General features: G+C 35.9%; 3 protein-coding genes across 6 annotated transcripts; 1 reads left to right on the forward strand and 2 right to left on the reverse strand.

The window, feature by feature from the left end:
- Positions 1–1,837: 1,837 nt before the first annotated feature.
- LOC110800335 (type III polyketide synthase A) lies at positions 1,838–3,360 on the reverse strand. Its single transcript, XM_022005647.2, has 2 exons — positions 3,177–3,360; positions 1,838–3,048 (listed from the first exon to the last, which is right to left on the reverse strand). The coding sequence occupies exons 1-2, from the start codon at positions 3,358–3,360 to the stop codon at positions 2,075–2,077; spliced, it is 1,158 nt and encodes a 385-aa protein (XP_021861339.2). The 3' UTR covers positions 1,838–2,074.
- Positions 3,329–16,191, reverse strand: LOC110800334 (probable helicase CHR10). Of its 3 annotated transcripts, XR_008928357.1 has the most exons (17): positions 15,837–16,191; positions 14,629–14,707; positions 14,374–14,534; positions 14,097–14,228; positions 13,102–13,282; positions 10,713–10,848; positions 10,465–10,582; positions 9,566–9,655; positions 9,168–9,275; positions 8,861–9,064; positions 8,055–8,180; positions 7,313–7,974; positions 6,203–6,348; positions 5,239–5,403; positions 4,406–4,520; positions 4,184–4,302; positions 3,329–3,464 (listed from the first exon to the last, which is right to left on the reverse strand). XR_008928357.1 is itself a non-coding variant. In XM_056837481.1 (16 exons), exons 1-16 carry the CDS (start codon positions 15,957–15,959, stop codon positions 4,275–4,277), a joined length of 2,574 nt encoding a protein of 857 aa, XP_056693459.1. In that variant the 5' UTR covers positions 15,960–16,191; the 3' UTR covers positions 3,809–4,274. The 3 variants fall into 3 exon arrangements, 2 of the variants coding, with proteins under 2 accessions (XP_056693459.1, XP_056693461.1); XM_056837481.1 differs by lacking the exon at positions 3,329–3,464 and having other exon boundaries at positions 3,809–4,302; XM_056837483.1 differs by lacking the exon at positions 3,329–3,464 and having other exon boundaries at positions 3,809–4,302; positions 14,629–14,895.
- Positions 16,192–18,231: 2,040 nt separating this feature from the next.
- On the forward strand, positions 18,232–21,956 carry LOC110800336 (carotenoid cleavage dioxygenase 7, chloroplastic). 2 transcript variants are annotated; one of them, XM_022005648.2, is made up of 7 exons: positions 18,232–19,032; positions 19,186–19,314; positions 19,982–20,113; positions 20,244–20,525; positions 20,934–21,019; positions 21,098–21,415; positions 21,601–21,954. In XM_022005648.2, the coding sequence occupies exons 1-7, from the start codon at positions 18,288–18,290 to the stop codon at positions 21,745–21,747; spliced, it is 1,839 nt and encodes a 612-aa protein (XP_021861340.1). In that variant the 5' UTR covers positions 18,232–18,287; the 3' UTR covers positions 21,748–21,954. The 2 variants fall into 2 exon arrangements, with proteins under 2 accessions (XP_021861340.1, XP_056691556.1); XM_056835578.1 differs by lacking the exon at positions 19,982–20,113 and having other exon boundaries at positions 21,601–21,956.
- Positions 21,957–27,729: the final 5,773 nt, after the last annotated feature.

Here is a 27,729-nt window from a genome sequence, read left to right on the forward strand (position 1 = left end):
TAATGAGTACGTAGTATAAAATTACAATATGTGTAGTATATTATTAAAGCGAGTATGCAGTAAATATTATATATTGAAGTAAAGTTAATTCGAATTGCTTAAAAATTAACCCAATATAATGTAGAAACTTTTTTTTTTTTTTGAGATAGGATAAAATGGAATAAGATTACAAACTAAAAACAAGTAATAATTTTACAATTCTTACAAACCAACTGACTATAAAGTTGTAAACACTTGCAATCTTCAACTAACTATGGAATTATGTATTTTTAAGTGATTTTATCCTTTAATATTTAATAAAAACTATCCCTTTAAAATCATTGATAATGTACTTAAAATTACCCTGATGTACAATAAAATTTACGGTTTTTTCATGAAATGCCCCTGAGGTTTAACGAAATGCACCAAATACACCCGCGTGTTTCAAATTACATATTATACCCCTATTTAAACTTATTGTGCACCAAATACCCTTCTTACTGACGGAAGTCTAACGACATTAGTCATTAGTGCTAATTAACTTACTTAACCCCCCTAATTAAACTAATTAAACCTAATCGAACATGATTATTTATGGAAATTAGAATGACATTGAAGCTGATAGCTCTATCCTTTGATCCTCTCTCATTTCCCAGGAGAGGCGGCCGCACAACCACTGTGATAGCTCTATCCACCACCAAGCCCACAGACACACCACCATTGAAGCTGCACCACCGCCATCACAAAAGTCCGCACCGGCTCCACCGTCAAAGTGCACAGCACCACCTCCATCATCAAATTCCCGCACCGTCGGCCTCCACCCTCAAAGCGCACACCGCCTCCACCACTACAACTCCTTCTCTCTCTCCCAAGTCCGAATGAAGTCCCACATCCACCACCAAAACCACCATCGACTACCCCAATAACGAGAATTACTCTATCCTCTCCATTCCCCCATCCTTGCTCTCCTCTCATCCTCTTCTCTCTCCTCTTCAATTCGCAACTCAAACCCCCAAATTTTAGATTAAATTCATGCAACCCCAACTCCATTGAAGAAGCAACTAAGCTCTCGCGATGAAGATGCTTTTTAGAAACCCAACTCCATTGAAGAAGCAACGAAGCTCTGGATTAAATTCATATTTTCAAACCCAAAATTTTCCTCTTTTCCTCTCCGCTTCCCTGATTTTCGAACCCAGAAGTTACATTAATTGGATCAAAACATAAAGAAATCAATTCTGAATTTAGGATTTGGCAAATCAAATTGGGGATTTTAGCACGAATTGTGGAGCTAATTGATGAGATAATTGATTGAAGTAGAAGCATTATTGCTCGATTAATTTTATCACAAGTTTGATTTAAATTGGGCAAATTTTGAACCCAGATTTTCGAGAAGTTTGATTGAATTTTGAGTGAGTTTTTTTTTTTTGGTTGCTAAATCTTTAGGTTTGTTATGTATTAATCAGGTTTATTTGGAGGTTAATTGTTAATAATTAGGATAAATAGGTAAATTAGCACTAATGACTGACGGCGTTAGACTTCCGTTAGTAAGAAGGGTATTTGGTGCACAATAAGTTTAAATAGGAGTATAATATGTAATTTGAAACACGCGGGTGTATTTGGTGCATTTCGTTAAACCTCAAGGGCATTTCATGAAAAAACCGTAAAATTTATTGTACACCGGATACGTGCAAGACCTTTAACTAAACATTATACGAAAAAACATCGTGGATTGGTTTCTTAAGAGGTTTTCATTAAGAAAATTGATGTAAGTTGCTTGCTCGATTTTGATCTACTTATGATTGATTTGTAAATTTTGAGCAACTAGTAAATAAGTGTTTCAATCGATCATTGAGCAGGATTGAAGAAAACATCATTTTACTGCTCCACATCGATTTTGCAACATTACAACATACCAGAAGCAAAATGTAATTGATTAACGTAAATACTACTTCGTATAATCTATGAAATTAAGAGTCCCCTCTTTTGCTATATTAAGCAACAACAACCAAAAACAAAGAAAAGAAATAAAGAAGGTAATAATTCTACCACCAACATTTATTTTGTAGCAACACATAAAAATGTGTTGGTATTGATTTCAAAGACTGCGAAGGAGAATGCCTTCAAAAGTAATCCCAGGTCCAAATGCTAAGGCAAGTCCCCATTCTTCTCCTCCATTTTCTTTGTTCTTCAACTCTTCCCTCATATACTCCATCACGTAGAATATAGTGTTGCTACTAACATTTCCGTAATCCATTAACGCTCTTCTACTGCAGTTGAGCTTATCTCCGGTTAATTTCAGAGTATTCTCCACCCTATTAAGGATCGCCGGACCACCAGGATGCACTGCCCAAAACAACTCGTTAAACTCTTTCAACCCTTCCTTGCTCATTAGCTTCTTGCAAAACTCTTCGATGTTGTCCTCGATTTTGATGGGTAAGTCCCTACCTAGCTTAAAGTTGATGCCTTCTTCAGTAAGGCAGCCATCGATCACGTTGTGGGTCCCAGGCAAGAACTGTTGGACCGCGTAGTTCAGCTCCATAAATGGGTTTTCCCGGCTTAAATCCGGGTTTGATCCGATAACTACAGCTGCTGCTCCGTCACCAAAAAGGGCTGCCCCAACAAGGTCGTAAGGGCGATCCTTGTTAGGGGGACGGAAGCCCAAAATGGTGGTTTCTGAGGTGGTTAAGAGTACTCTGCTACCTGGGTTGTTCTCTGCTATGTCCTTGGCTACACGCAAACCCGTCACCCCACCATAACAGCCCAAGAAGTAAAGCATCACCCGGCCCACATCAGACCTAAGCCCGAGCTCAGCAGAAAGGTACAAGTCACCTCCAGGTAATCTTATCTCACTTGAGGAGACATAAACAATGTGTGTTATGTCTTGAGCTGGCCTACCCCATTCCTTTATGCAAGCAATGCTGGCTTCAAGGGCCATTTCTACCACTGCTGGGTTTGCTATCTCCAACTTTTGCCTGATAGTCGGTGTTCCTTCAGTCGCAATTTCCGGGTACTTGTCAAGTATCTCTCTGGACATCACTGTGTATCTAGTCTTCACTGTTGTTGTCTTGCCTAGTCAAACCAAAAACAAAAGGGGAAGAAAAAAGCCAAAACCAACAAAATAACCATTAGTACACATCATATTGGAAAAACCACTAAGGTGACCTATTTCTAGAAATGTGCTTAGGTTAATTACTTACATAATCTCTCTAATTTCTCCTTGACGACCAAATCGTGGCAATTGGTGTCGCGAATGTAGCCTTCAACCAAATGTTCCTGGGGGATGAGTTGCTTGGGGAAAGCCTTACCAATTGCAAGCACAGTTGCCTTGCCTAGAGTGGCAGTGCGATCGCTTGAAGCACCATTACCGCCGTTTTTCAACATTATTACAAGACCTTTTCCAGATGGTTCTTGTGAATTTGGTGCTTTGAAGGACAAATTTAGGAGTTTTGATTAGTGTGCTTATAAATGGGGAGATCAGCTTTAGTCTTGGAAGGAAGTAGGTGAACAGGAAGTGCATGAAAAGAAAAATAATGCATTATTTAAGTCAGCTTCTGTTTGGTTCACAACAATTAGCATCTTGGGACTAAAAGGCGTGAAAAGATTTTATATAAGGAAAACAATCTTTTACATTTCCTTATCTCTGCTGGTAAGGGGCAAAGATGTAACCTGATTCTAACTTAAACTTCTCTTCTAATCCTGCCTTCTCTTGTAGCACGAAAAGTAGCTATATCAAAACCATGTAAAAGGCATATAATTCATAATTCCAACAAACCCCACGCATTCAATACTTCATCATCTTTTCCCAATTGAAACACATAAAACAGGAAAATGTCATCAAAGAAAATTCTATATTATATTCCACAAAGTTGCTTACAATAGTTGAAATACACTTAAGTTCTGCCACAAACTCAGATGAAAAGGATGGAGATGTTCTGGAACATATTTCTGATGTACACACTTCAACCTTCCTAGACAGATGAAACAATAGACCAACTAATCTGACCATGGATTCTGTTCGCAAGCAGCAAAATAAAAGCACAAACTGAAAAACTTACTATATTTACTGTAAATGGAAGGTTCTAAAACATGAACATCACTTCTAAATGTTCTAATCTAAGCGGAAACCCGGGGGTGGGGGTGGGGGTGGAGGGGGTGTTTCATTTTAGCTTACTGTCTTATACAACAACACACGGATGAGAAGTACCAGACAAAAGCTTGGAGTACTTTTCAGAAAGTCAACCAACCGCCATGCTCACTAATCTCTTCTTCAGCACCAATATGTATGACACGTTTCACTACCCTGAAGGCTTCCTGTAATAATACCTGTACAGAACCAGAGGGGGGAAAAGGTTCACAATTCAAGCTCAGGGAAAAGCACAGCTGGCTGCAGGAAAGAGGATCTGGGAATGGATTTAGAGAGACATACACGTAAATCTTAATGCCATATATCGAGGAATATTTTCGCAAAAGACGTTCAGTAGAATACCAAATTGCTCGATCTGATCCATCTTGATACCCAACACGTGGCATGTGGATTGAGGCTGCTCAAGTAATTTACATAAGTATACGTAGTTAGTCACAGATTATCGCAGAAAATAATCAGGACTTCAAGTGGACTCAGAACCTCAGGCTAGCAGACAGACTAAACTAATTAACTAAGTGCAGAAATGAGGCTTTGCCGACACTCATCAACGGAATAAATATAATTCAAAAACAGAAAGTTCCAGCAAGAAGAACGATTAATTACAAACGACAAATATTATGAATCAGAACGATGGAAGGAGAAAAGTTATAGATATGATCAGAAGATTCAGAACAAATAAACCAGTTGCTCGCTGGTTACACAGGGGCTCTAGGACTCCAGATAACGAATACTAAAAGGTTGCATCTCATCCAAAGATAATTAACACAACATTTTGCTGGTTTTGAGTAACTGAAGTAACAAAGTCACGGTGCCATTCAACTAGTGGTGGTGAGTCGGTGATATTAGCACGACAGTAAAATAGGATAGATTACGATTTTGATTTCACTGCGACAAAGATCTAGAGTGTTGACAGTAAACGTGATAGCCAACGCACTAAGACGAGGGTGCAGATCTTTTAATCTCAAGATCATATCATAGCCAACATAAAATGGTCATATATTACTAATAATAAGATTACTAACATCAATAATGAATGTGGTTTCTAATTCCGAAAAGTGCTACTGTACTGCTGATCCGGCAATCCCGAACAGCTCTCACAGGTTGAAATATATTACCAGAGTTTTGGGCAGCAGCAGATGATGCTTTGGATAAGCAAAGGTCCAAATCACTTATTGAGATACTGCTACGCGGAACTTTACGTCTGGGATTGTAGGACTGAACCACAGCCAAGGCAACCCACCAAGGCATCCCACTATCTTTGATCTGCTCACTCTCAACATCTGCAGGTCAATTAGAAGTTATATTCCTAAAATAGCAACACTTAAAGACCATGAAGTAACTTTGATCTATTTAAGTATGTTTATGGTTGGTAACTGTAATGAAGACAAATACTTTTAGTTCCTACAGCTCATGTAAAAGGCAAATCAACTAAGTTACTACTTGTATATAACAAGCACTCTGATCTCAGATGAGAGCACTGAATGTGCCACAAAAAGAGACCAAAAAGAGATATGGTCACCAGCCTATAGTAGTGCAGAGTCACAAAAGTTGAAATTGTGCCAGTGAAACGACTGCTAACAAAAATGTTTGCAATATAAAAGCAACGAAATTTATGCAATTTGATTCATAAACTACACAAAGTAGCTACCCAAAATCTAAAAAGTAAAATAAAAATAGTAGCAACAACTTTATCATTGATCATTGCTCCCACCCATATAAAGTTTGAACTTCAGCAAATTTCCAACGATTGTGTTGTTAAAGAATTCAAGTGAGTCTTTGCAAGTCGATAAATAATAATATTTCTTAAGACAAAGAATAATATGTGAATCAATGTTGGTCAATGCACATTACTACATTAGGTTCAACCTTTAATTCACAATTGCTTTGCATGCTTTATCTTGTGCATTGCAACTTTCTTTTGAGTTTCTGGTGCATTACAATTTTGAGAACTAAAAGCAAACGAGCGGGTTTTCCAGGGACTATCAGAGAGAATGCGTATTGAACCAGAAATTTTCCAAGATCCAGAAAATAAAAGTAGTTCACACTTAACTGTTTAAGAAACTGAACAAGAGAACTTACCATCTATTTGTATTAGATGAAGATCTCCCAGATGGAGGTCCCCACATTCAGATGCACGCTCATATGCCTCCGGAACTTTGCTGGAGAGTCTGGCCAATGCGTCAAACAATCCACCACGGCCCCAATTTCCAGAGTCATCAACGCAGCTGGTAGACAAACAAGTACGTTTCTGATGGGAATCAACATACAGATTCCACAAGAAGAGGAAAATAGCATAACAAACTTTCAATAAACGGTCTACTAGCAATAGATGAATTTGACAATAATGCCTCTTCTCGGCATCCTCCTCTCCCCACCCCCCCCCCCCCCCCCCCCGTACGTTAGCTATCTTTGTAACAAGTCCTACGGACTCTAGATAAGCGTTCAAGAGCTTGTATAGCTTGAGGATGGCAAGCAAAAAGATACAGAGCTCATGGAGGACAATCGCCAGAGGACAGACAGAGGTACTTGTTTCTAACATCCATCCAATACATAGCTTAGGGTTTATAAAGTTATAAGTACCAATTTAACTGTTGTTGTCTTCATGACTAAACCATGTAACTTCTTCTTTTTAAATGTGTTGCCTAGTACATCATGGCTAAACCATGTAAATTCCTTTTTTTAAATGGTGTTGCCTAGAATATTGAGTTAAGCTCAGCGTTGATCCCTTCAATTTCCCGCACTTAAAATTGATCTTAGTCGAAGACCATTCATTGTCCGACACATCAATGACATCTCGTAACTCATTTCACCCTAAATCTCAAAATTCTGAGCAGTTCACCCCACAAAAACAAATAAAGGAGAAAATAAAGAAAATGCATTAACGCAGAAGTGATAAGAACTAATTCTACTGACTTTCAGCTTAATCATGGGCATATGCCGCATATCAAACATTAACCTTAAAAGATGTGAAGCTAAACCCCCATATTATACCACAACATGCACATCAAACCCAGTACAATCCAAAGGACAAAAGAATTTTGTGAGCAGATCCCCCCCACCACCACCACCACAAAAAAAAAACAAAAATACCCAGTTGCCTATGCATGTCACAAAAAATCAACTTACATCTTGCCAAACATATCACTCTATAAATCACAACTGAACACTTGTCAAAGGCAAGAACTTTACCTGAATATAATGGTCGGCTCAGAGGGACACACATCAGATGGATTTGTACAATCTCCAAAGACAAAGTTAACAGCACCCCGCTCTGATATCAAATCAGAATCTACTGGTAGTGTGGGATCAGGAACTGAAAGTGATTGGTATCCAAGCGTTTGCCACTTTGCCAACTTCTTTTCCTCTGCTTTCTTTTTAGCAGCCTCGAGCCTTTGAACTTTTTCCTCGGAAGTCACTCTCCTACTCTCCAATTCCAAGGGAGTTTTATCAATCGATTCTGCTACCTCCTTGAATTTTTCCACCCAAGAACGATATGAAGCTTCATCAAGACCAGGGTCAACATTAATAGTAGCAGCAGCCCTCTCCATACCAAAATCATTTCCACTTGGACTAATTGAACTCAATGCAAACTTTTCCGTTTCCTCGTCAAGATTCTTCTCATTGCGCTTGGCAAGCACTTCAGCAGCCATCGTATCTAATTCTGACAATTTTGGCTCACTTGAATTTTCTTTACTACTCTCTTCAGGATCAAAAAAACGTAACCCGTATATCATAGACTTCAAGTCACCAGGTCCAGCCCCAGAGAGTTCTTTCCCTACGTGCTCTGAAGCTTCGTCATCAATGACATTATGACTTAGTTGTAACTTCTTTCTTGCCCGCTGCAAAATGACCTGACCAGTGCATCCAGCTCTTGTTAGACATCTTAGTTAATGCAGCAACTCCCGGACCTTAACAATCCACTTATTCTTACCTCCTCAATAGACCGCCCTGTAACAAGGTTTATTGACAGCACATGGTTCATCTGACCAATCCGATGTGCGCGCTGCAGCGCTTGTCTATCAACCTGAGGGTTCCAATCTTGCTCATAAAATACAACCTGCGAAATTTTCTAATGAAAGTTACTGACATTTTATACCATATACTGTGCAATTGATGGCAGAGAAGAAAGTACTCATTCAGGACTTTACATCACGGACAGGTGAAGAAATGGAATCAAGAAACTATTTCTCCTCAACCAGAAAACTACCAGGTTCAATTCACAACTAAAACTAACAGTAATAACAACTACTACGAAGCACTTTGGTCGACCTGAAATACAAATTTGTTACGTAAAGACTGCAAGGCTACAAAACTGTGGTAGATATACATTTTAGATATAGAAACCTTACTCCCTCCTTTCACCCCCCACCCCGGAGAAAGGAAAGAAGGGGAGAAGAGAGAAACTATAAGTTCTCCAAAACAAAACCAGGGTTTTTGGTTTCGGATTTACAAATATCCATTTTCTAAGAATGTTCCAGCACACTAACATCTATAAGAAAAGTAAGCTTGCAGGACTGAAAAAAATTCCAAAAGATTTTCAACTTTTTAGAAGTGTCACCATCTTTTACATCTTGGGCATGTACAAAAGACCTCTGGGAGTAGCCACTATAATTTTAGAATTCTCAACAGGCAGATGGAAAGAAACACGCACAATGCTTTTGCAATATTAAAACACCCCTAGAGAAAACAGCGAAACTTTAATTTCTGTTACGCACTACGGTATGAAGTAGGACATACAGTGTCAGCAGCCATGAGATTCAAACCTACTCCACCAGCTCTTGTAGATATCAAAAAGACAAAAGCACCTTGTTCACTGGATTCAGTGTTCTTATTCCCAGAGGTGGATAGGTGGCTGAAATTTCTTATTGCAGCAAAACGCTCTTCTGCTCGAATTGACCCATCAAGCCGCTCATAAGAGTAACGACGTAACTCCAAATAGTCCTAAATATCCAGCACGGTATTCTCAATTCATAAACCAATCAAGATAAACATAATAATGCTACTAAATTCTTACAGTCCTCAAATGAAAAATGACGGGAAAAACCTGTAAAATATCAAGGGTCTGGGTCATCTGAGCAAACAATAGAACACGGTGTCCAGATTCGTGCAGCTTTCGAAGAAGTTGATCCAAAATCATAAGTTTACCGCTAGCCTGAAACAGAAATTAGGAAACAGAGTAAATCCCTATCCTTTCATATATTTATTCCATATGACGATGAAAAAACAAAATTTACATATTTAATCCAATAAGAAGTTAAGAACTGACACAAAATAAAGATACCACCATCAATACCAAAAACCTTGTCCAGTGCAGAATCCTCTGCCGCACCGACCTTCTCACCCCCCCCCCCTCCCCCTCTCCCCTCTCTTCCCCAAATAGAAAAGGCACATCATAAATACACAACGTGCAGAGCGTCATGCACTCATGCAAAAGAAAATCACCTGAACAAGGTGTTCACCCTCTTCATATGGTTCAGGTTCAATACCAGGGAAGAGATATGGGTGGCTACATGCCTTCCGAAGCTGGACTACCTGAACGGACATAGCAGGTACAAATTAGAAAAACCCTTAGAGGAGCGGCCAAACCGCCAAAAGTAGTCAATCTTGCAATAGTAGCTGCGGAGTCCAAATGTACTCCTGATCAATGCCAATTATCAAAAGCAATAAGTTCAGTTAATTCAATTTATCATGTTAATTTAAAGAGAATTTTTTTAGCAAATCCTATTTTCATCTCAAGGAAAATGAACCATACTAAAAGTTAAATCTGTTTCATTTTAGCACAACCAGATTTACCTTGGACGAGCACCAAAAGGAACTATAAATAAGGATTCCAAGTCCAATGCAGAAGGAAACAAAGATCGTGATACTCAAATTCTTAGCTTAAGGGTTATTGTTTCACTTTTCAGTTCATATCACAAGCTGCACAAATAATTTTATCAGAAAGGATATCATAATGGCTCAGAGATTGCCGTCTATGTTTTTACTCCATCCCCCATTAAAGTTACCATTCCTCCGGGGCACAAGCTTTTAGAAGAGAAAAGTGAATTTTAAAAAAAGAAAAGAGAATAGGTATGTTTTGATGTTTTATAGGGGAGGTGAGAGGAAGTGACTGAGGACCCAAAATGGAGAGGTTGGAGGACGTGCCTAAAACGCTGAAATCATTAATGGAAAATTTAATGGGAGAAGTTTAATGGGGGATTGAGGGAGACTGATCACATAATGGACTTCCATCGGGAGACGGCTGTCAGGCTCAATTGAGGAAAAACATAATGCAGCCACACAATCCTCCACTAACCAGGCAATGAAGTGTCAATCATGAGCATGTCGTGAAGAGGACTTACAACATTCTGCAAAGATGGGACATTCGACGTTCCAGAAGATAAAGCAAGAAGTCTAGGGAGCTCTTTCCTCAAAATTGATGTATAAACACTCTTCTGCAAGGCTACAAGGGGGACCATCCTGTAGAAGTTTAAAAATATACGAAGTATATAAAAGATTCTTTCATGTTATTTGCAGATGAATACCAAACAGGAAAGGAGGGAAAGAAACTCTAAAAAAATAAAGCAGGAAGTGGTTATAGAAGGCCAACACTGTAATCTCAGTAAGAGGAGGTAACACAAGAGTTCCACATTCAACAAGCTTAGATTTTGTCCTGCGAAGCATAAATGCTCCCAGTAAGCACTTCAGAGTGTTAAGCTGCTCCTTAACTGAGGCACCATCATGTCCTGATGAGGAAAAATTAAAGTGAAAAGAAGTACTAATAAAAGCACTCCGTCAAATCAGCCAATCAGGTGCCCTTGCAGAGATCTAACACGGCAGTAATTTATTTATACAAACAGAAAGATTAACTCGTTTACATGGTGCTTCAATAATATTCCTAAAAACTAAAAAGATTATGCAGGTCAGCAGATGTGTTCTCCGAGCTGTAATTTACCCGCGCGATAAAAAACAATGGACAATAATATTGGATTGGGCAGTTAAGAGTAAATTTTAAAGAAGCCACATGCTCTACGAATATGCGTACATGGTTCTGTTTAGCACTTGTAAATTTGTACTGTGTGCATCCAAGCTCAGAACAAGAGAGGAGCGATGAAAATTTCTGCTAACACCATGACACAACTACAGAATGGCCAATTTTCATCCAATCCTAATAACTTACACTACAAAATCATACCAAAGGGGAGCCTCAATCCTTGGGAACATCTAAGGAAAGGAAAAATTTAAGCAATCATTTCCTTGCTTCATAGACTACTTGGTACACTCCTTGTCAGATGCACACCTATATTCCAAGCATAGACCTAACAGGACACAGAGGATCTGCAGCATCACGGCTTACATGCCAGGTCCATTTGAAAACAGTGGGAAGAAAAATGAGGATGCACTCTAAGTAGAGTTGGCAATGGGTTGGGTTGGGCTGGGTTGGAATAAGGTCGGCCCATTTATAAACGGGTTGAGATTTTCATAACCTGACCCGACCTATTTACTTAAACGGGTTGAGATTCCCAACCCAACCTGATTATAAACGGGTTGATCCGTTTAAGGTTTTTTTCGCTTTAAGTGTAGTTGACTTAACTTTAAATCTAAAGGGGTAATTTTTTTTAAGGCTAATCTCGTAGCAAAAACATTTAATTTTGAATAACTGGTGAAGTAATTTAGCAATAATAATTCTGAATAAAGGAAGGAAAGTTAGTTGAGTAAAATCGATCATCCATGTCTAAGAAGAGGTGGCACTCAGAGGCTAAGAAGGGACACATTATTTACTTCTTCTCGTTTTGCTTTATTGTTATTTAGCAATTGACCATAAATCTAATGCTTTGTTTATTGATGTACAGAATACATAGAAGAAAACAAATCTTGGTTGAGAATCTTTGAGATATTGAGAGAGAAGAGTAGGTAGTGGTGGCTACTAGGAGTTTGTTTAAGTTTTTCATATTAATAATTTGTAAAAGCTGAAAAGACCCAAAATTAATTTTTACACGGATTAAGTGGAATTAGTTATATGGGTTAGGCGAGTTGCTTTCGGGTTGACCCATTTAATTAAACGGGTTTAAAATCTTGACTCAACCCTTTATTGTTGGGTTCGGGTTGGGTTAGCTTTTGCCAGCTCTAACTCTAAGATACACTCTTACTCTTAACTTATGTTTGGCGAACACACTCCAATCCATAGACAAACCTCCATGTAAAATTCTCAATCACTCACCAACACAATTGATTTATTAAAATACCAAACAAATATTACAAAGACATCAATTTCTAAGATCATGTTGTCATCACTCCTAAGGATATACCCAACCAATATCTTATGGACCACTGCTGAATAAGCAATCTAAACATGACAAACAAAAAGGTGTAGGTGAAGAACTGAACAAAATGGTGCCTCCGTTGTCCAGTAAGATGCAGTACACAGTGACAGAGGCACGCGAAAGAACTTTTGAGACAAAATATATCATTCTTGGTCGCTCATTCATTTGTTTTGCTAACAGATAACCTTTATCCACTTGCTGATAAACCATACTGACGATTGACGAAAATACTATACGTAGGATGGCACTAAATAGGAGATAATACAAACTGAAAAGTAGCCAATGTCAGTCGTCAACATTACAGAGTTTATACACTGATCACCACAACCTGTGTCTTCATAACAAAAAAATACCTGGTCATCAGCTTATACACTCCTCCACCACCCCACCCACCCCTACCCCCGCCTACCCCCCCCCCCCCCCCCACACACACACACACAAATCTCACTAGTCACTACAAGTCTTTCCTTTTTCTACCTTCTCTTTATTTTGGGGGTGGAGGGGATCTCCAGCAAACTTATACATTGTCCACGCAGAAAGGAGGAAAGATACATTCATAGAAGGATGGTAAAAAGAGCAAAAGAAGTAAACTATTGAAAAAATAGAAGACAGTTCTACATTCTCAAGTAGAAGTATTGACCAACAGACTGACAAAGTAATGTGAGGAAAGAATACCAGCAGAAGCATCTCCAACAGCCTTAAATGTCTGAAGAAACTGCTCCAATGTTCCAAAAACAGACGGCATACAAAAATGCATCAACGCCCAAAGTTCAGTAAGGTTATTTTGGATGGGTGTGCCTGTCATCAGCAAACGCCTTGGCATAATATACCGCTCTTTGAGCACGCCATATAGAACCTGCGGGTGAGGCACTTCAGAGTTACATGAAATACAAAACAGCTTAGTGTTTGGTATGTAATACACTTTATTTAGTTTCCTATTAGAGGCTTTTTCAGGCAGGGAATATTCTTCTGGTGCGCACTTGAGATATTACGTAATCCGTATTCATTTCATGAACGGAGAGGAGAGCTTCAGAATGGTTATTTCATTTTTTTAAAGCATTCCAAGTACTTCCTCGGTTTCTTATTCTACTTTTACCAAATTCCTTTGGAGAGTTTTGAATTAGTTTTATATTTCTTTTTATAACATGTTAAAATGCTTCAATTAACAACATTACCCTTCCCACACTTTACATGAATTTGTTTGTCATTCAAAAGTAAGTTATAGTCTCTATCTCCTACTCTCATGGATGGGTTTGTCATTTCCAACTACCCTTAATAAAGTAAACATAAAAAAATTATAGAACTAAAAAGAACGAAGGAAGTATTTATTTTCAGATAAACAATTGTTTATAACAGGAATCAAAGGATCTCCGCAAATCATATTGTATTTTGCAGAAATTTGTCACTATAACCTTCATCCAATTAGCAAGTCATGGAACGTTACCAACCCTCAGAGAGAGAGAGAGAGAGAGAGAGAGAGAGAGAGAGAGAGAGAGAGAGAGAGAGATCAATGAGGTATGCTTGCCTTATAAAATGGCACCCAGAGAGAAAATTGAAAGACATTATGTTCCATGAAGTAAGGACATAGTATTTAAAATGAAAGCTCCACAACACACATCATAAGGTTACGAATTTCACCAATTAAGAACATGTACGAACGTCCAACTTACACTTGAAGAGTTTTTAAGCCTTTGAGCTTCGTCAATCACAGTATAATGCCATTGAAATTGTGAGAGGAAGTCCTGGTCAATCAGTGCGATATCATATGTTGTCAAAAGGACATCAAAAGGTAACAAAGACACCTGCAAATGATTCAAGATCCAAATTCAACCACCATAACATTGTATATGCGTATAATTATTGCATTAGAACTTCAAAAACACATATCATACAAAGCTGTATCCACATTTCATGAGTAAAAAATACCACGGCATGACGAGACCATACATTATTAGATGAAGACTGTGCTTGAACATGTTCATACATTGTCCTCCTTAGCCTACGCCTGTGCTCTTTTTCACCAACGTAGCTGAGAACCCTCAACTTAGGAGCAAATTTCTCTATTTCTGACACCCAACCATCTATCACACTCAAGGGGCACAGAACCACTGCATAAATTAAAAAGAAATTTAAATCAACTGAGAAAAAAATGCTTCGAAAATATTTACGTAATGATTTGTGATCCAAAACTGATTGACTCACAGAAAGGCCCAGGCGATCCTTTACAAAATTTCAAGTAGCACAAGAAAGTGATGGCTTGTAAAGTTTTCCCCAGTCCCATCTGCCAATATTTCCAGCCAGAGCAAAGAAACAGAACCAAAGACAAAATCAAACATATCAATTTCCTTCAAGATGCTTTGCATTATTGTGACGCCTACGTCCTACTTCCATTGCCATTACGCGTATAAATAAACAGATAGCACAATGACATAAAGCTGCAATGATTCTGAAGGTATCATACCTCATCTCCTGCAAGAACATAAAATATTAGATGCAAGCTGGTAAATTATCACTTTAGCAGTTTTGAATGAACAAATAGATCAAACTGATTAATAATAAGTTGTAGATTATAAACACTTAGTTCATGGGTTACGCCGAACATATAGTTCAAAAGTTATGAACATCACATATATCATATATTTCAAACTTTTGAATCTATACTTCAAAGATTACGAACATATAGTTCTTTTACTTTTTCAACAATGAAAAATGAACATATAGTTCAATACAATTAAGACTTAAGAGCATAGAAAATGTTCATAATCTTTGAACTACAATTTCATTATTTTAGAACTATATTTCCATTCATGATCAAGATGCGAGTCACTGCATTACAGACATTACCTTACCTACTAGTTTGAGTGCACTATTCTCAGGAAAATGAAAGAATACCTTCCGCCCTCTAGGTTTACCCAAATGTAAGATAGATTTTGTAACTCTAAGTTACCCACTGAAAATTCAGCCACCCTTAGGATTCATTCTTGGCTTTGTCCCTGACTATTCTAGACAAGTTTGATTGATTGGCATGCTGGTCGTTAGTTTCTAAGTACACCTAATGAGTAGCACTTTTATGAAACGCCTTACAAGTTACAACAAAGTTTTGCAGACGACTACCTATTACGGAGTAAAACAAATTTTGTTAGCAACAGTATAAGTGTGTAACACTATCATCAATCTAAAAAGTAATCTAATTAAACATTCAATTAGTCATCATAACACTCTAAACTGATTACCGAGCTTAATGATTATCCACAGTTCGCCCTTTGATCGAAAGAATGCGAAAAAACAATTAGGGTCAAACATTCAAAATTAAGCCCTTTTAGCTTAAACATAGTACAGTACAATGGAACAAAAACCATGAAAATTCGATAAAAATTAAGCAAGAGAGAATAAGGTAGAAGGGAGATTACCAAGAATAACGTTGACGCCGATAAGGTAACGGCGGATGAGCCAGGAAACGCCATCGATTTGATGAGGTTTAAGTGTGGCCGTAACCCCAATTTCTTCGCAATTGAATGATGCCGGCGAATCATCGGCCGCCGTTACAGTCTTTGCCGCCGCTTTCAACCTCTGCTCGTACGATATACTCATTTTCTTTCTCCTATGAGACCGAGCAAATGTTAACTGTCAATGGCAGTAAACTAGTGAAGGACTGAAGGGGAAGGGTTTGGCGGGAGAATTGTTTTTTTTTCCTTTTTCTTTTTATCAGTGCGAGGAAAACAGTACTCCGTATGGTTGAACGATGTTTGGGCTGCTGTTCATGTTCGCCACGTTGTTTGCTGTTGTGGCAGGTTTTTGAGTTGCTGGATTCAAATCCCGTCTTATTCTGTTTTTCTTTTTTGTAATTAACTACCAATAGTGTTTAGTTTATTGTAAATTATGACCATACATATGTATATAATGAATTATAAATTCTCAAACAAAAATTATAAATTCTAAAAGAAATTAGAAACTCCGAGTGCAAGAATAAAAGCTCGACATAGGTTTTTTTTTTTAAATGTCGTATGATTTTTATCAATGAATTATTTTTAGTTTTAAAAAAATATTTAACGTCTAATTTACCCCTACAAAAAAGCTACTTCCTTCGTACCAAAATTATAGTCATGTATTCCAAATCGAGCATCCCATAGTTATAGTCGTGTTTCCTTATTTGAACATAAAATACTTCTCGTATTATCTTCATTTGGACCACAAAAAAAATGCATGAAAACTTCTCCATGTATTATATTCCCCTTCCCCCGTGTACTTTATTCCTTTTTTTTTACATGTACTTCATTCTCTTTTATACGGAGTATGTACTACTCTATATATTCTACTTTCTCATACAAAATCATCAATGTACTATATTTCAATTTTCCACACATTATATTTCACTTTTTTTTAAAATCCGTATTTTTATTCAAACAAGATTATAATTTTGGGATGGAGGGAGTATTACTTGGTACTATAAACAAAACAAAAAACCATTATCGATTAGTCTTACATGCAAAAGTATACTTATTGTACCTTTTAATTATCAATCCTGGTAAATATTCTTACCTACTAGGATGTACCTACCATTAGTGATGTCACAAGGAGATGAGAAGACCTTTGGATGGACCTCGGGTGCATTCCATATTAGTGATATCATAAGTTTTGTTTTGATTGCCTAGACAAGTAGACAACCATCATTACAATTGGCTACTATATATACTCCAATTACGGACAAAATCTATAGTATGAAGTGCATCCAGTAGTGAAGACAACAAACAAAGTCAATCTATGTAATTAACAGGTGGTGCACTAACAATAACACTTGATTATTGAACCAATTTGGCTATTAAACTTCAATTAACTCAATGGTGATGATGCCACAACTAAATGAGATGCCAATTCAACGGTTATTAATCCTAAATGGCCATTTCTTGTCACTTCTACTTTGATAGGCAGGATCAGCAGGCAATAATACTAATAGAATCAAGCATATAATCATTGTGATTCTTATTATTTCCATTATGTTTAATTACAAATGTTGAATGATGATTGATTGTTGTCACGGAATAATAGGTGATCGTTATTGGTTTATTAGAGAGGTAATTAAATAGTCAAATGATGTTGCTTGATTGAAGCGACATCAAAAAACTTATACTTCATTTATTAGTAAATAGACATCATGATATATTGATATATCGAAGAAAGGTAAAATTAGGTACTAAGGTAGTGTCCCTATATTTTCCGAACATAACAAAACTTTACGTGACATTTGTTTTTTTGGACTATTAAACAACAAATTTTGATTGTCACAAACTATTTACAACAATTTTCTTTTGGTACTATAGAGTTGATGAATGCACCAAAGTATTGAGTATCACTAGTAGTCATAAAAAAGTCATTTACCAAATAACGCCATAACATGTGTTTTCTAAAGTTGCCTAGTGTACTATATCACTACTGTGTTACTCGAGCACGGTACGTGTTCAAGTGCCCGACTCAACTAAATTATAAAAGATTCATTATTTTAGTCTCATATGAAGTGGTGTCAAAAAGTCTATACCTATATCCGGGTATAGAAGATCCAACACAAGTAAATGTATTAATGAAGTGTCTAAATATCCTATCCCATTAGGGCCACAAGCTATGTAAAAGCAATAAGCAAGAATACTTATGGCAAGTGAAATAACTAGTATGTCTGCCATTTGTCCATGAACTCATGAATTAGTGCTTAGGCCCACCAAGCAAATTTTACAAAATGAACGTCCAACACCATTGGAGAGCCTTTAATTGGACAAAAACACTATGTTTGGAATGCTTTTTTATATATAGCAATATCAAGCTCTTGTATACTAGCCAATTCTAAAATCCTCCTCTAAATCTCTCTAAAAATGCTAGCTAAACCACACCACATTATTTCTCCGAGTATTTTCCGAACACCGGAAAATTTCGTACCACCACAAATAATCCGATACCGACCTAACGCCACGACAATCCAACCTATACCCATTTCATTTCCTGATAAACGGGTTCCAATCCAAGAAGTTAATAATGAAAAAATGGTAGCATTTTGGGACTACCAATTTTTGTTCATGTCACAAAGGTTGGAAGTACCAAATCCTATTAAACTTAAACTCATTGAAGGTTCAATTCCAAAAGACTTCCCTTCTGGTACATACTTTCTAACCGGGCCGGGTCTTTTCATTGACGATTATGGATCAAAGATCCACCCGCTTGATGGTCATGGGTATTTAAGGGCCTTTGAAATTGATGGGCCAAATGGAGAAGTGAGATTCTCAGCAAAGTATGTAAAAACTAAGGCCCAAATGGAAGAATGTGATCCAATAAGTGGGTCTTGGAAGTTTACTCATAGAGGCCCATTTTCTGTGTTGAAAGGTAAAATGATTGCAAATACAAAGGTGATGAAAAATGTGGCAAATACTAGCATCTTAAAATGGGGTGGACGTTTGTTTTGCTTGTGGGAAGGTGGAACTCCATATGAGATTAATCCTAAGACGTTGGATACAATTGGAAGTCTCAATTTTATCAATGATGATGATGAAGTTTATGAAGCTCGTGTAGATCAATCTCATGCTTGGGATGTTGTTGCCCGTATATTGAAGCCTATACTCCATGGTGATCACACTTTTTAAAAATTCAATCATAAATTGTATTTTTATCATTGTGCGTATAAAATATTGAGCCTTTTAATTTGGGGTCACCTTAAAAATTGAGTTAATATATTATGATATTTATCGTTTATATTCTAAAGATTAATTAAATCGGCAGGGATTTTCAAGATGCCATCTAGACGGTTATTATCTCACTACAAGATTGACGCTCAAAGAAAACGACTAATAGTTATGGCATGTAACGCGGAGGACATGGTACTTCCTAGAAGTCATTACACTTTCTATGGTATGCAAAGTTTTTCTTTCCCGTATTTTTGCTTGGGGGCGGAATTAGGGGGGCTGGCAGGGTCATGCCCCCATGATAATATGTTTGACTATTAAATATGCACTATAAAAGCACATGTCTACTATAGTTTAAGTGGTTATTTTCCTAATAAATTAGAGCTCTTTGGAGGTACAAGGTTCAACTCTTAGCTCCCTCAATTTTATACTTGGTTTCTTATTTTATTTTTGTTTTTCAATATTATAAAAATTATATGTTAAAATTTGGCCCCTCCTATGTATAATTTCTGGTTCCGTCCCTGTTTTTTCTAGTCCTCTATCTGCTTTTGTTAAATTGTTTTTGTTCCGATAAGGCAAAAAAAAAAGGTCTTTAATTATGGTGTTTTACTGTTTTATAAGTTGATTACTCCTATATATATTAGCCCGATTATTAGAATAAATAAAATATAGATTAGCCCGATTAGGCTAGTCTTCTGTCCTTGTATAAAAAAAGTCACTTAAAATCATGAACAACATTAGTAGTTTGTTATGTTGTTTTTTTTTTGTTTGTTAACGTACACTTTTTGTTCGGTAAGGAGTACATAAATAGAAAAACAATGGGAGACACCATACTAATGGATGTGCAATGGTCCCGAATTTAACGAGCTTGCTACATATGTTCCTTCTTACAGAGTTCGATATAAATTTCAAATTACTGCAGAAGAAAGAGTTCAACATATCTGGCCATTCGATGATTCATGATTGGGCATTTACGGATAACCATTACATATTATTCACTAATCATGTGAAATTGGACATTTTAGGTAACCAATTTAATAAATAAAATTTATTTTAAATAATGAAAAAATAATAGTTTTGTAAGAAGTTATGTATCATGTATGTATATAGTTGAGGTAATTACATACATTTTCATTTTCTACAAATGAATTGTAGGATCAATGGCAGCCATCACTGGACAAGCACCCATGATTTCGGCGCTTTCAGTGAACCATAGCAAGACAACGTCTTCCATTTACATTCTCCCTCGATTTTCCAACACCACGGCCTCCAACTGCGACACTGATGAATACTGGAGAAAACCTATAGAAGCTCCACAATTATGGCTACTACATGTTGCTAATGCATTCGAAAACATCGACGATGATGGAAACGTTACTTTTCAAATACACGCTACCGCTTGTGCTTATAAGTGGTTCAACTTTCAGAAAATGTTTGGTACGTAATATATACCACTAACTAGTCGTCTACATACATATATTCCGTTTGTACCCAAAAATAAAATATATAGTGTGATTTACGACCACCATATAATATGTTACATGTGATCTTGATCAACACATAATAACTCGTCGAGTTTTTATAGGATCTTGGTAGCTAGTAAATTACGGAATAGTAGATTTAGGCTTTGTTCTCTTCACCTTATATGGTTTGATTTTCTTAGTTTATGGTGCGGTCTGATCTGATTTTTTTAGTCTTGTTTGATCTAGTCTGAAATTTTATGTGAGTGTTTTTTGCATTTTCTGACATAGTTTGATCTAATTTTTTCAATTTTTTCTAGTGTGGTTTAATTTTAAGAAGATTAATGTAAAGAAAACATAACCTATATTGTTTTACTTTTTACAGGGTACAATTGGCAAAATGACAAATTAGACCCTTCAATGATGAACTGCAAAGAAGGGAAGGAGCAACGTTTACCTCATCTCGTTGAGGTAACTTTCTTACTTTTATAAACTCTTTGATTGAAATTTAATTGTTAGTACTAACTTTTGTGTTACAAATAATTACAGGTGACAATCAAACTAGACAGGACAAAAAAGCTTCGAGAATGTACCGTGACACGTTTAAATAAACGTGCAAAATCATCGGATTTCCCAGTAATAAATCCAGAATGTAGTGGTTATAAACATAGATATGTGTATGCAGCAGCTTCTTGTGGTTCACATCAAACATTATCACATTTTCCGTTTGACACATTACTTAAACTTGATCATTTAACTAAAAAAGTATTTACATGGTCTCCTGGTAGTCGTCGATTTGTAGGAGAGCCTATGTTTGTCAACAAAGGATCGTTTGGTGAAGACGATGGATATCTTCTAGTGGTAGAGGTGAGTTTTCAAGCATTACTATTTTAATTTGTTTTAGACCGGTTAGTGTCAATCATCGTAAAACAAGTATGAAAAATCACTGTTTTCGTGAAATATTTTGTTATGATGGACATTGACGGTATCTATTGACTTGTTATCTATTGATTTGTTAAAGTTAAAGAAAGTTTTTATTTTATGCGTTGCAGTATGTTGTCTCACGGCGAATGTGTAATCTGGTGATCTTGGATTCTAAACGGATTGTTGAGGCAAGAGCAGTTATTGCAAGATTTGAAGTGCCAAAGTCGTTGACTTTTCCTTTAGGTTTTCATGGGACTTGGACTCCAAAAGAATAACACCGTACACTTTTTAGTTTTACTTGCTTACTTTTTTTTGGTAAGTTTATATAGGAGGGTTTCTGTCTTTCTCACCATATTGGCATATTACATGTTTTTGGCTCATTACTGGTTAGCTCATGTAATTATTGTAAGTGTTAATGAGTATATGATTTATTGAATTATGATTTTGAAAGTCTTATTTGACATGGTTCCAATCTCTATTAATAAGTTAAGAGGGGAGGGTTATTTTCGTAAAAAATATTTTTGGTGTCCCTCAAGTAAAAGACTAAACTACCCCATTCTATCTTACAATTTAATTGAATTATAAATTTGATAATTTAGTGAATGCAGTAACAAACTAGGAAACTCATATGGGCCATAATGGTGGAAGATAAATATATGACGGTTAAGGAAAGTCATACACAATCAAATCATGGTCAATCATAATTGTGATTCCATTGATTGGTAAAGTCAAAGAAAATTGATTTGTCTTATTAGCTTCTGTATATATTTTGTGATCTTTATTCTTAGCCTTATTTGTATAGATTGTAATCAATTAGTATCTAAAAATTACGCTCATGTATCAATATTTAAATGCCTCTCCTTTCAATGAAATACTTAAGCTTCTCTAAATGGTAGCAAGAGCTATTGATCTCTATTTTTTCCCCTTCTTCTATCTCTTCCCATCATGAATCAATCTGTTGATCGAGCATATTTAAATGATCTTTGTTAACTTTGTTTGAGTCACGTAATCAAATTAGTTAAAGCTTCTCTATTTTATATGTTTAAGATTTTGATTTTTTGTCATGTAAAGGCATGAGTTGCATATAAGACTAGTAATAAACTAGATTAACTCCCGTGCAAACACTGATGCACGGATATTCGAAAATTATTTCATCTTTTTTATAAAAATATTAACTGGAATATGTATTACTTAAATCTAATGCGTAATTAATAAATCTTGAACTTATTTATTTAATAATAAGCAATTTTTGTCCTACTACGTATTATATATTTTGTATGTTTAATATAATAATTTCACCAAAATATACGATATACATAATATGTTAATGTGACCAAAATAAAGAGTTACTATATTTTCTATTATTGATATGACGATTTGACTAAAATATTACCAAAATCGTTTAATTATGTCATATTCTATAATCCTATGTTTTCTTTCCATGCATAAACCATTTATACAAAAATAGAGAAAATAAAAAATAAATAAAGTAAATATGTTTTTAGGAAAGAGTTTTTTTACGGGAAAATTTTGCACTAGGAAATGACACATTGACATGTGTTATTTATGATATATGTTTTAGTATAACTAGCTTATGATCCTGTTCAATGAACGGGCAATTATATAATGGTTGTTAAGCAGTCTTTTAAAGTGCTGATTTTGTTTATGGCTTGTGATTTTAGTGGCCGGGAATGTATGATTTATATATATATGTGAAATTTGAAAGTTGAAAAATTATATAAATTAGATGGTGAATTAATATCGAGTGTTAAAGAGGGAGATGTGGTAGAATAGGTTATATGAATTAAATGGTGAATTGATGTTGAATGAGGAAGATGAAGTAGAAAAGGTGCTGAAGCTGTAAAATACTTCGTATATATAACAAATAACAAAAGTAAAAATTGAAAAAGAACATGCAAATTAATGGATGGAAGATGGGTATGACATATGTATCTCATAATCTATGGTCTTCCTTTTTAAATACTCGCTATAGATAGATGCAATACTAGTTGGAAAATCTTGAATGATATTTAAAAATATTACATTAAACACACGGGTTACTAATTTTTTGTTTCCTATCTTTGAATTAAGACACTTAAGTATATAAAACAAAATATATAGCTTCATTAGTGGCCTAAAATCAGTTGTGAGGCCATTTGTAAAAGCCTTTAATCCTAAACCATCCCCGAGGCACTGAAGTATGCTAGGATGTAGGAAGAAGCTTTATCTCATTCTGGCCAGAACAATAAAATCCATAAACAAAACTATCATTCCATTTCACCACGTACAAGCTGTACACTCACACTTGTTGATGGCAACCATTTAGCTTGTCAAAGTGTTTGTATGGATTTCAAATGGGAGATGCGAGGCAGTTTGTTTGAGACATATATATGTGATGTTGATACCATTAGGAAGTTGTGATATGGTGTTAGGCATCCAATGGTTGAGTATCTTATTGGGTCAATTTGTTGGGATTTCAAGAAGTTGAGGACGGAGTTTCAGTTGAATGGTGAGAAGTTTCTACTGAAGGGAACACCACCTAAAAAGATGAGAGCAATTGAGTATGAGCCATCATCAAAATTGTTTGAAAATGCAGCTCATTTGTATTTAATACAAGTTTTTGATGAATCTTGATGTTCGATAGAATCAAAAGGGTCAGAAGTGGGACTAGACGATTGCAAACATGATCAGTTGACAAATCTGAAGCAAAAGTTCAGCATGGTTTTTGAAGACCCCTCTGACTTGCCACCTCTACGAGGTGTTTTTTATCATACAATAACTTCAGGTTCTGGACCAGTAAGTATCAGACCATATAAATATATACCCCTTGAAAAAAAGGGATGTGATTGAACAATTAGTGTAAGAAATGTTGACAGAGGATAATCCAGAATAGTTCGAGTTCTTTTGCCTCACCTGTGGCGCTAGCTGGGAATAAAAAAGATGGTATGTGGAGACTTGTGTGGATTCTAGGGAATTAAATAACAAAAAGGCGAAGAATAATTAAGTTTCCCATCCTTGTAATATATTGATGAATGATGAACTTATAGATGAATTAGCAAGAGCTGCAGTGTTTAGTAAGTTGGATAATTGAGATTTAGTTGAGGGGGATGTCCACAAGATTGCTCTTAAGACACATATTGGGCATTATTAATTTCTTGTTATGCCCTTTGGTCTTAAAATGCACCATCGTCCTTTCAAGGTTGGATGAATCATGTTTTCAACCGCTTGCTAAGAAATTGTGTTTTGGTGTTCTTTGATGATATATAGGTGTATAGCAAGTCTCTCGACGATCATTGGCAGTATTTGGAGGAAGTTTTTGAGCTCAAGAAGATGAACCAAATGTTCGCTAAGGAAAGTACATGTATCTTTGCAACTGATGGGGTGGAATACTTGGGTCATTTTATCTCAAAGAGAGGAATGGAAACTAATAACAGGAAGATTGCAATGGTGGAATGTTGGCATGTACCTAGGAATGTAAAGGAGTTAAGGAGATTTTTTGGAGTTAACTGGATACATAAAGTTTGTTAAAGGATATGCAAATCTGAGCAAAGCTTCAACTGAAATTGAAGAAAGGAGGTTTGATAAGGCCCATGAAGCATTTACATCTCTTAAGACATTATTGGTGACTGCTCCTGTATTGACTGTACCAGATTTTGAGAAACAATTTGTGGTGGAAACTAATGCATCTAAGTAAGACATATAAGTTTTACTTATGCAAGAAGATCACCCCTTAGCCTTTATTGGTAGGAGTTTGGGGTCGAGGTGGCAAAAACTCTTTGTACGTGAGAAAACGCTTCTTGTTATAGTCTTTGCGGTGCGAAAAATGGAGCAATATCTGGTTGGTAATCACTTTGTGATCAAGACCGACCAAAAGTCACTCAAATGGCTCCTTCAATTCAACATAAAATCTCAACTCCATTTCACCAGTTATGCTTCCATAATGGATAGTTATTTGAAGGATGAAAAGCTTATTGCTTACACAATTACAGAACAATGATTATTAGATGGATTGTTCAGGAAGAAAGGAAAGATTATTGTGGGTAAAGGTAATGGAGTCAGAGGTAAGATATTAAATTGGTTGCATGTTGCACCATAAAATTGCTATTCTGGAAGGGAGCTCACCTTAAAGAGAGTAAAACATATTTTTTGGTGGAAAGGACTACCTAAGGATGTTAGGCAGTTTTGTTAGAAATTGTGTAATTTGTCAAGCTCCAAACACGAAACAACAACTTATCTGGGGTTGCTATAACCATTACCAGTTCCAGAAGAGGTATATATGGATGGATATTTCAATGGACTTTGTGATTGGTTTACCCTTATCTGTTGGTAAGGAGGTGATCTTTGTAGTAATGGATTGATTGGGCAAATATGGGCTAGTTCGTTATTACTGCCAATTTCCATTTTTTTGGTTTTAGAAGTCATATGATATATATTGAACCATGAACTAAAAAAAACATACTTATAGTAATAAGTGGGATGATGGACATATTGAAATCATATTGATAATTTTTGCATATTGACATCAGCTTCTTCCGTAAACCAGGAACCGCATTTTCTGCATCCTAGGTATATCTTAATTCTGCTAGACTTGGATAGGATGATGATTATAGGAATGCACGGGACAAATAGGCGTTTAAAACAATATTTCAAAACTCATTTTGGGTTCTTTCTGTACAAAAATAAAGAAACTGTAGATAATAAATAAGTTTACATGAGATAGGCTGTGGAAGAAGCTGGAGCTGGTGTTTGTTGCTATGTTTAGCTGCTAAAAAAGCTTTGTACAGTTTATTAACAATCATAGAAGAACCCTACGGTTTGGATTAATTGTTGGCTTTTTCATAAATAAACTCCAACGATCTATACCGCATATATCACTCTACGTAGATGTTGATAAAGAAATTATCGGCTTTATCGCCCTATTTGGTTACGAATGCGAAATGGAGGTTGCCAATTTTTCTATGGCTTACCTATTTTTTACTCGACTCTTGGTTGTTTATTGGAGATAGGATATGGTATATTTCTATAACTGTAGAGGCTTACCGCAATTTAGAAGGTGGATCATGGTGCACAATGAGCATGGTGCATCTTAAAAACACTAATATATAAATAAAAGAATATTTGGTTACGTGAAAATAACATGATGGGAGTTTACTGGTCTCTTATATTCAGTGACCTTTAACGACGGAATTTTCCGTCGTCAACAATTTCTTATAGCGATGCTTACTTTTTTTCTTAAGCTTTTTAGTGTTGTTAATAATATTACATACGAGTTCATTGTAACAATATTGTTTTTGTCAAAAGTTTTCCTAAAAACAGATTAAAAATTATGTTTATTTAAAAGAGATATTAATCAAACAACTTTCATAGTTCCACATATTATAAATCTTCCATGGGTGAGCACGAGGCACAATCTAGAGGTGCTTATTCTTATTTGAAAGTACATATATTGATCATAGTTTTACACCTCTTATTATATATTAAGATATGATTGAGACATGAGACATCAAAGAAATAATTAAACAATTAGTTATATGCTTTTGAACATACCATATTCAAACATTTAATCGATATATACTTGATGTCATGTTCCGTTTATTTTAAGTACACTTATGTACTACTATGTACTACTAGCTTGCTATTCCTAGTTACTTAGTTTCTTTCTTTCTAAACCATATAATATTTGTATAATGATCTATTAATAAGGACAATGATCTATTGATTGATTTAGGAGGATTTATTTGAAATATATTATAATCGATTCAAAATTGACTATATGCTTTTTTACATTCCACACTCTACCTATCCCGTGCTTATACACGGGCACATTCTAATTTTTCATAATATAAAAATTATTCAAAACATATAAAAAATTATACAATTGAATAAAATTAATTACGATATACGAAGTACAATAAATTGATTGTACAACACTTGTACTTACAAAACGTTTTGGAGATGGTGATGCAATCGTTTCCATTTTTTCGGGGCAAGTCCGTTGGGAATGTCCGAATAATACGGGAGTTACGGACTACGGAGTACGTCGGACTACCCAAAATATGGTTTATACACCCGGGTGCACAATGCTCACTGTGCACCCTGTTTTACAAAGAACATATAGTTCAAATACAAAGAACATATTGTTCATACACAAAGAACATATAGCCAATGAACATATAGTTCAAATCCATAGAACATATAGTTTAAATATTTCACTAGCACATGTGCATTGAAATCGTTCGCAGTGTTCATTAGATTTT

This window comes from Spinacia oleracea, chromosome 2 (assembly GCF_020520425.1).
Source record: "Spinacia oleracea cultivar Varoflay chromosome 2, BTI_SOV_V1, whole genome shotgun sequence".
NCBI lineage: Eukaryota > Viridiplantae > Streptophyta > Magnoliopsida > Caryophyllales > Amaranthaceae > Spinacia > Spinacia oleracea.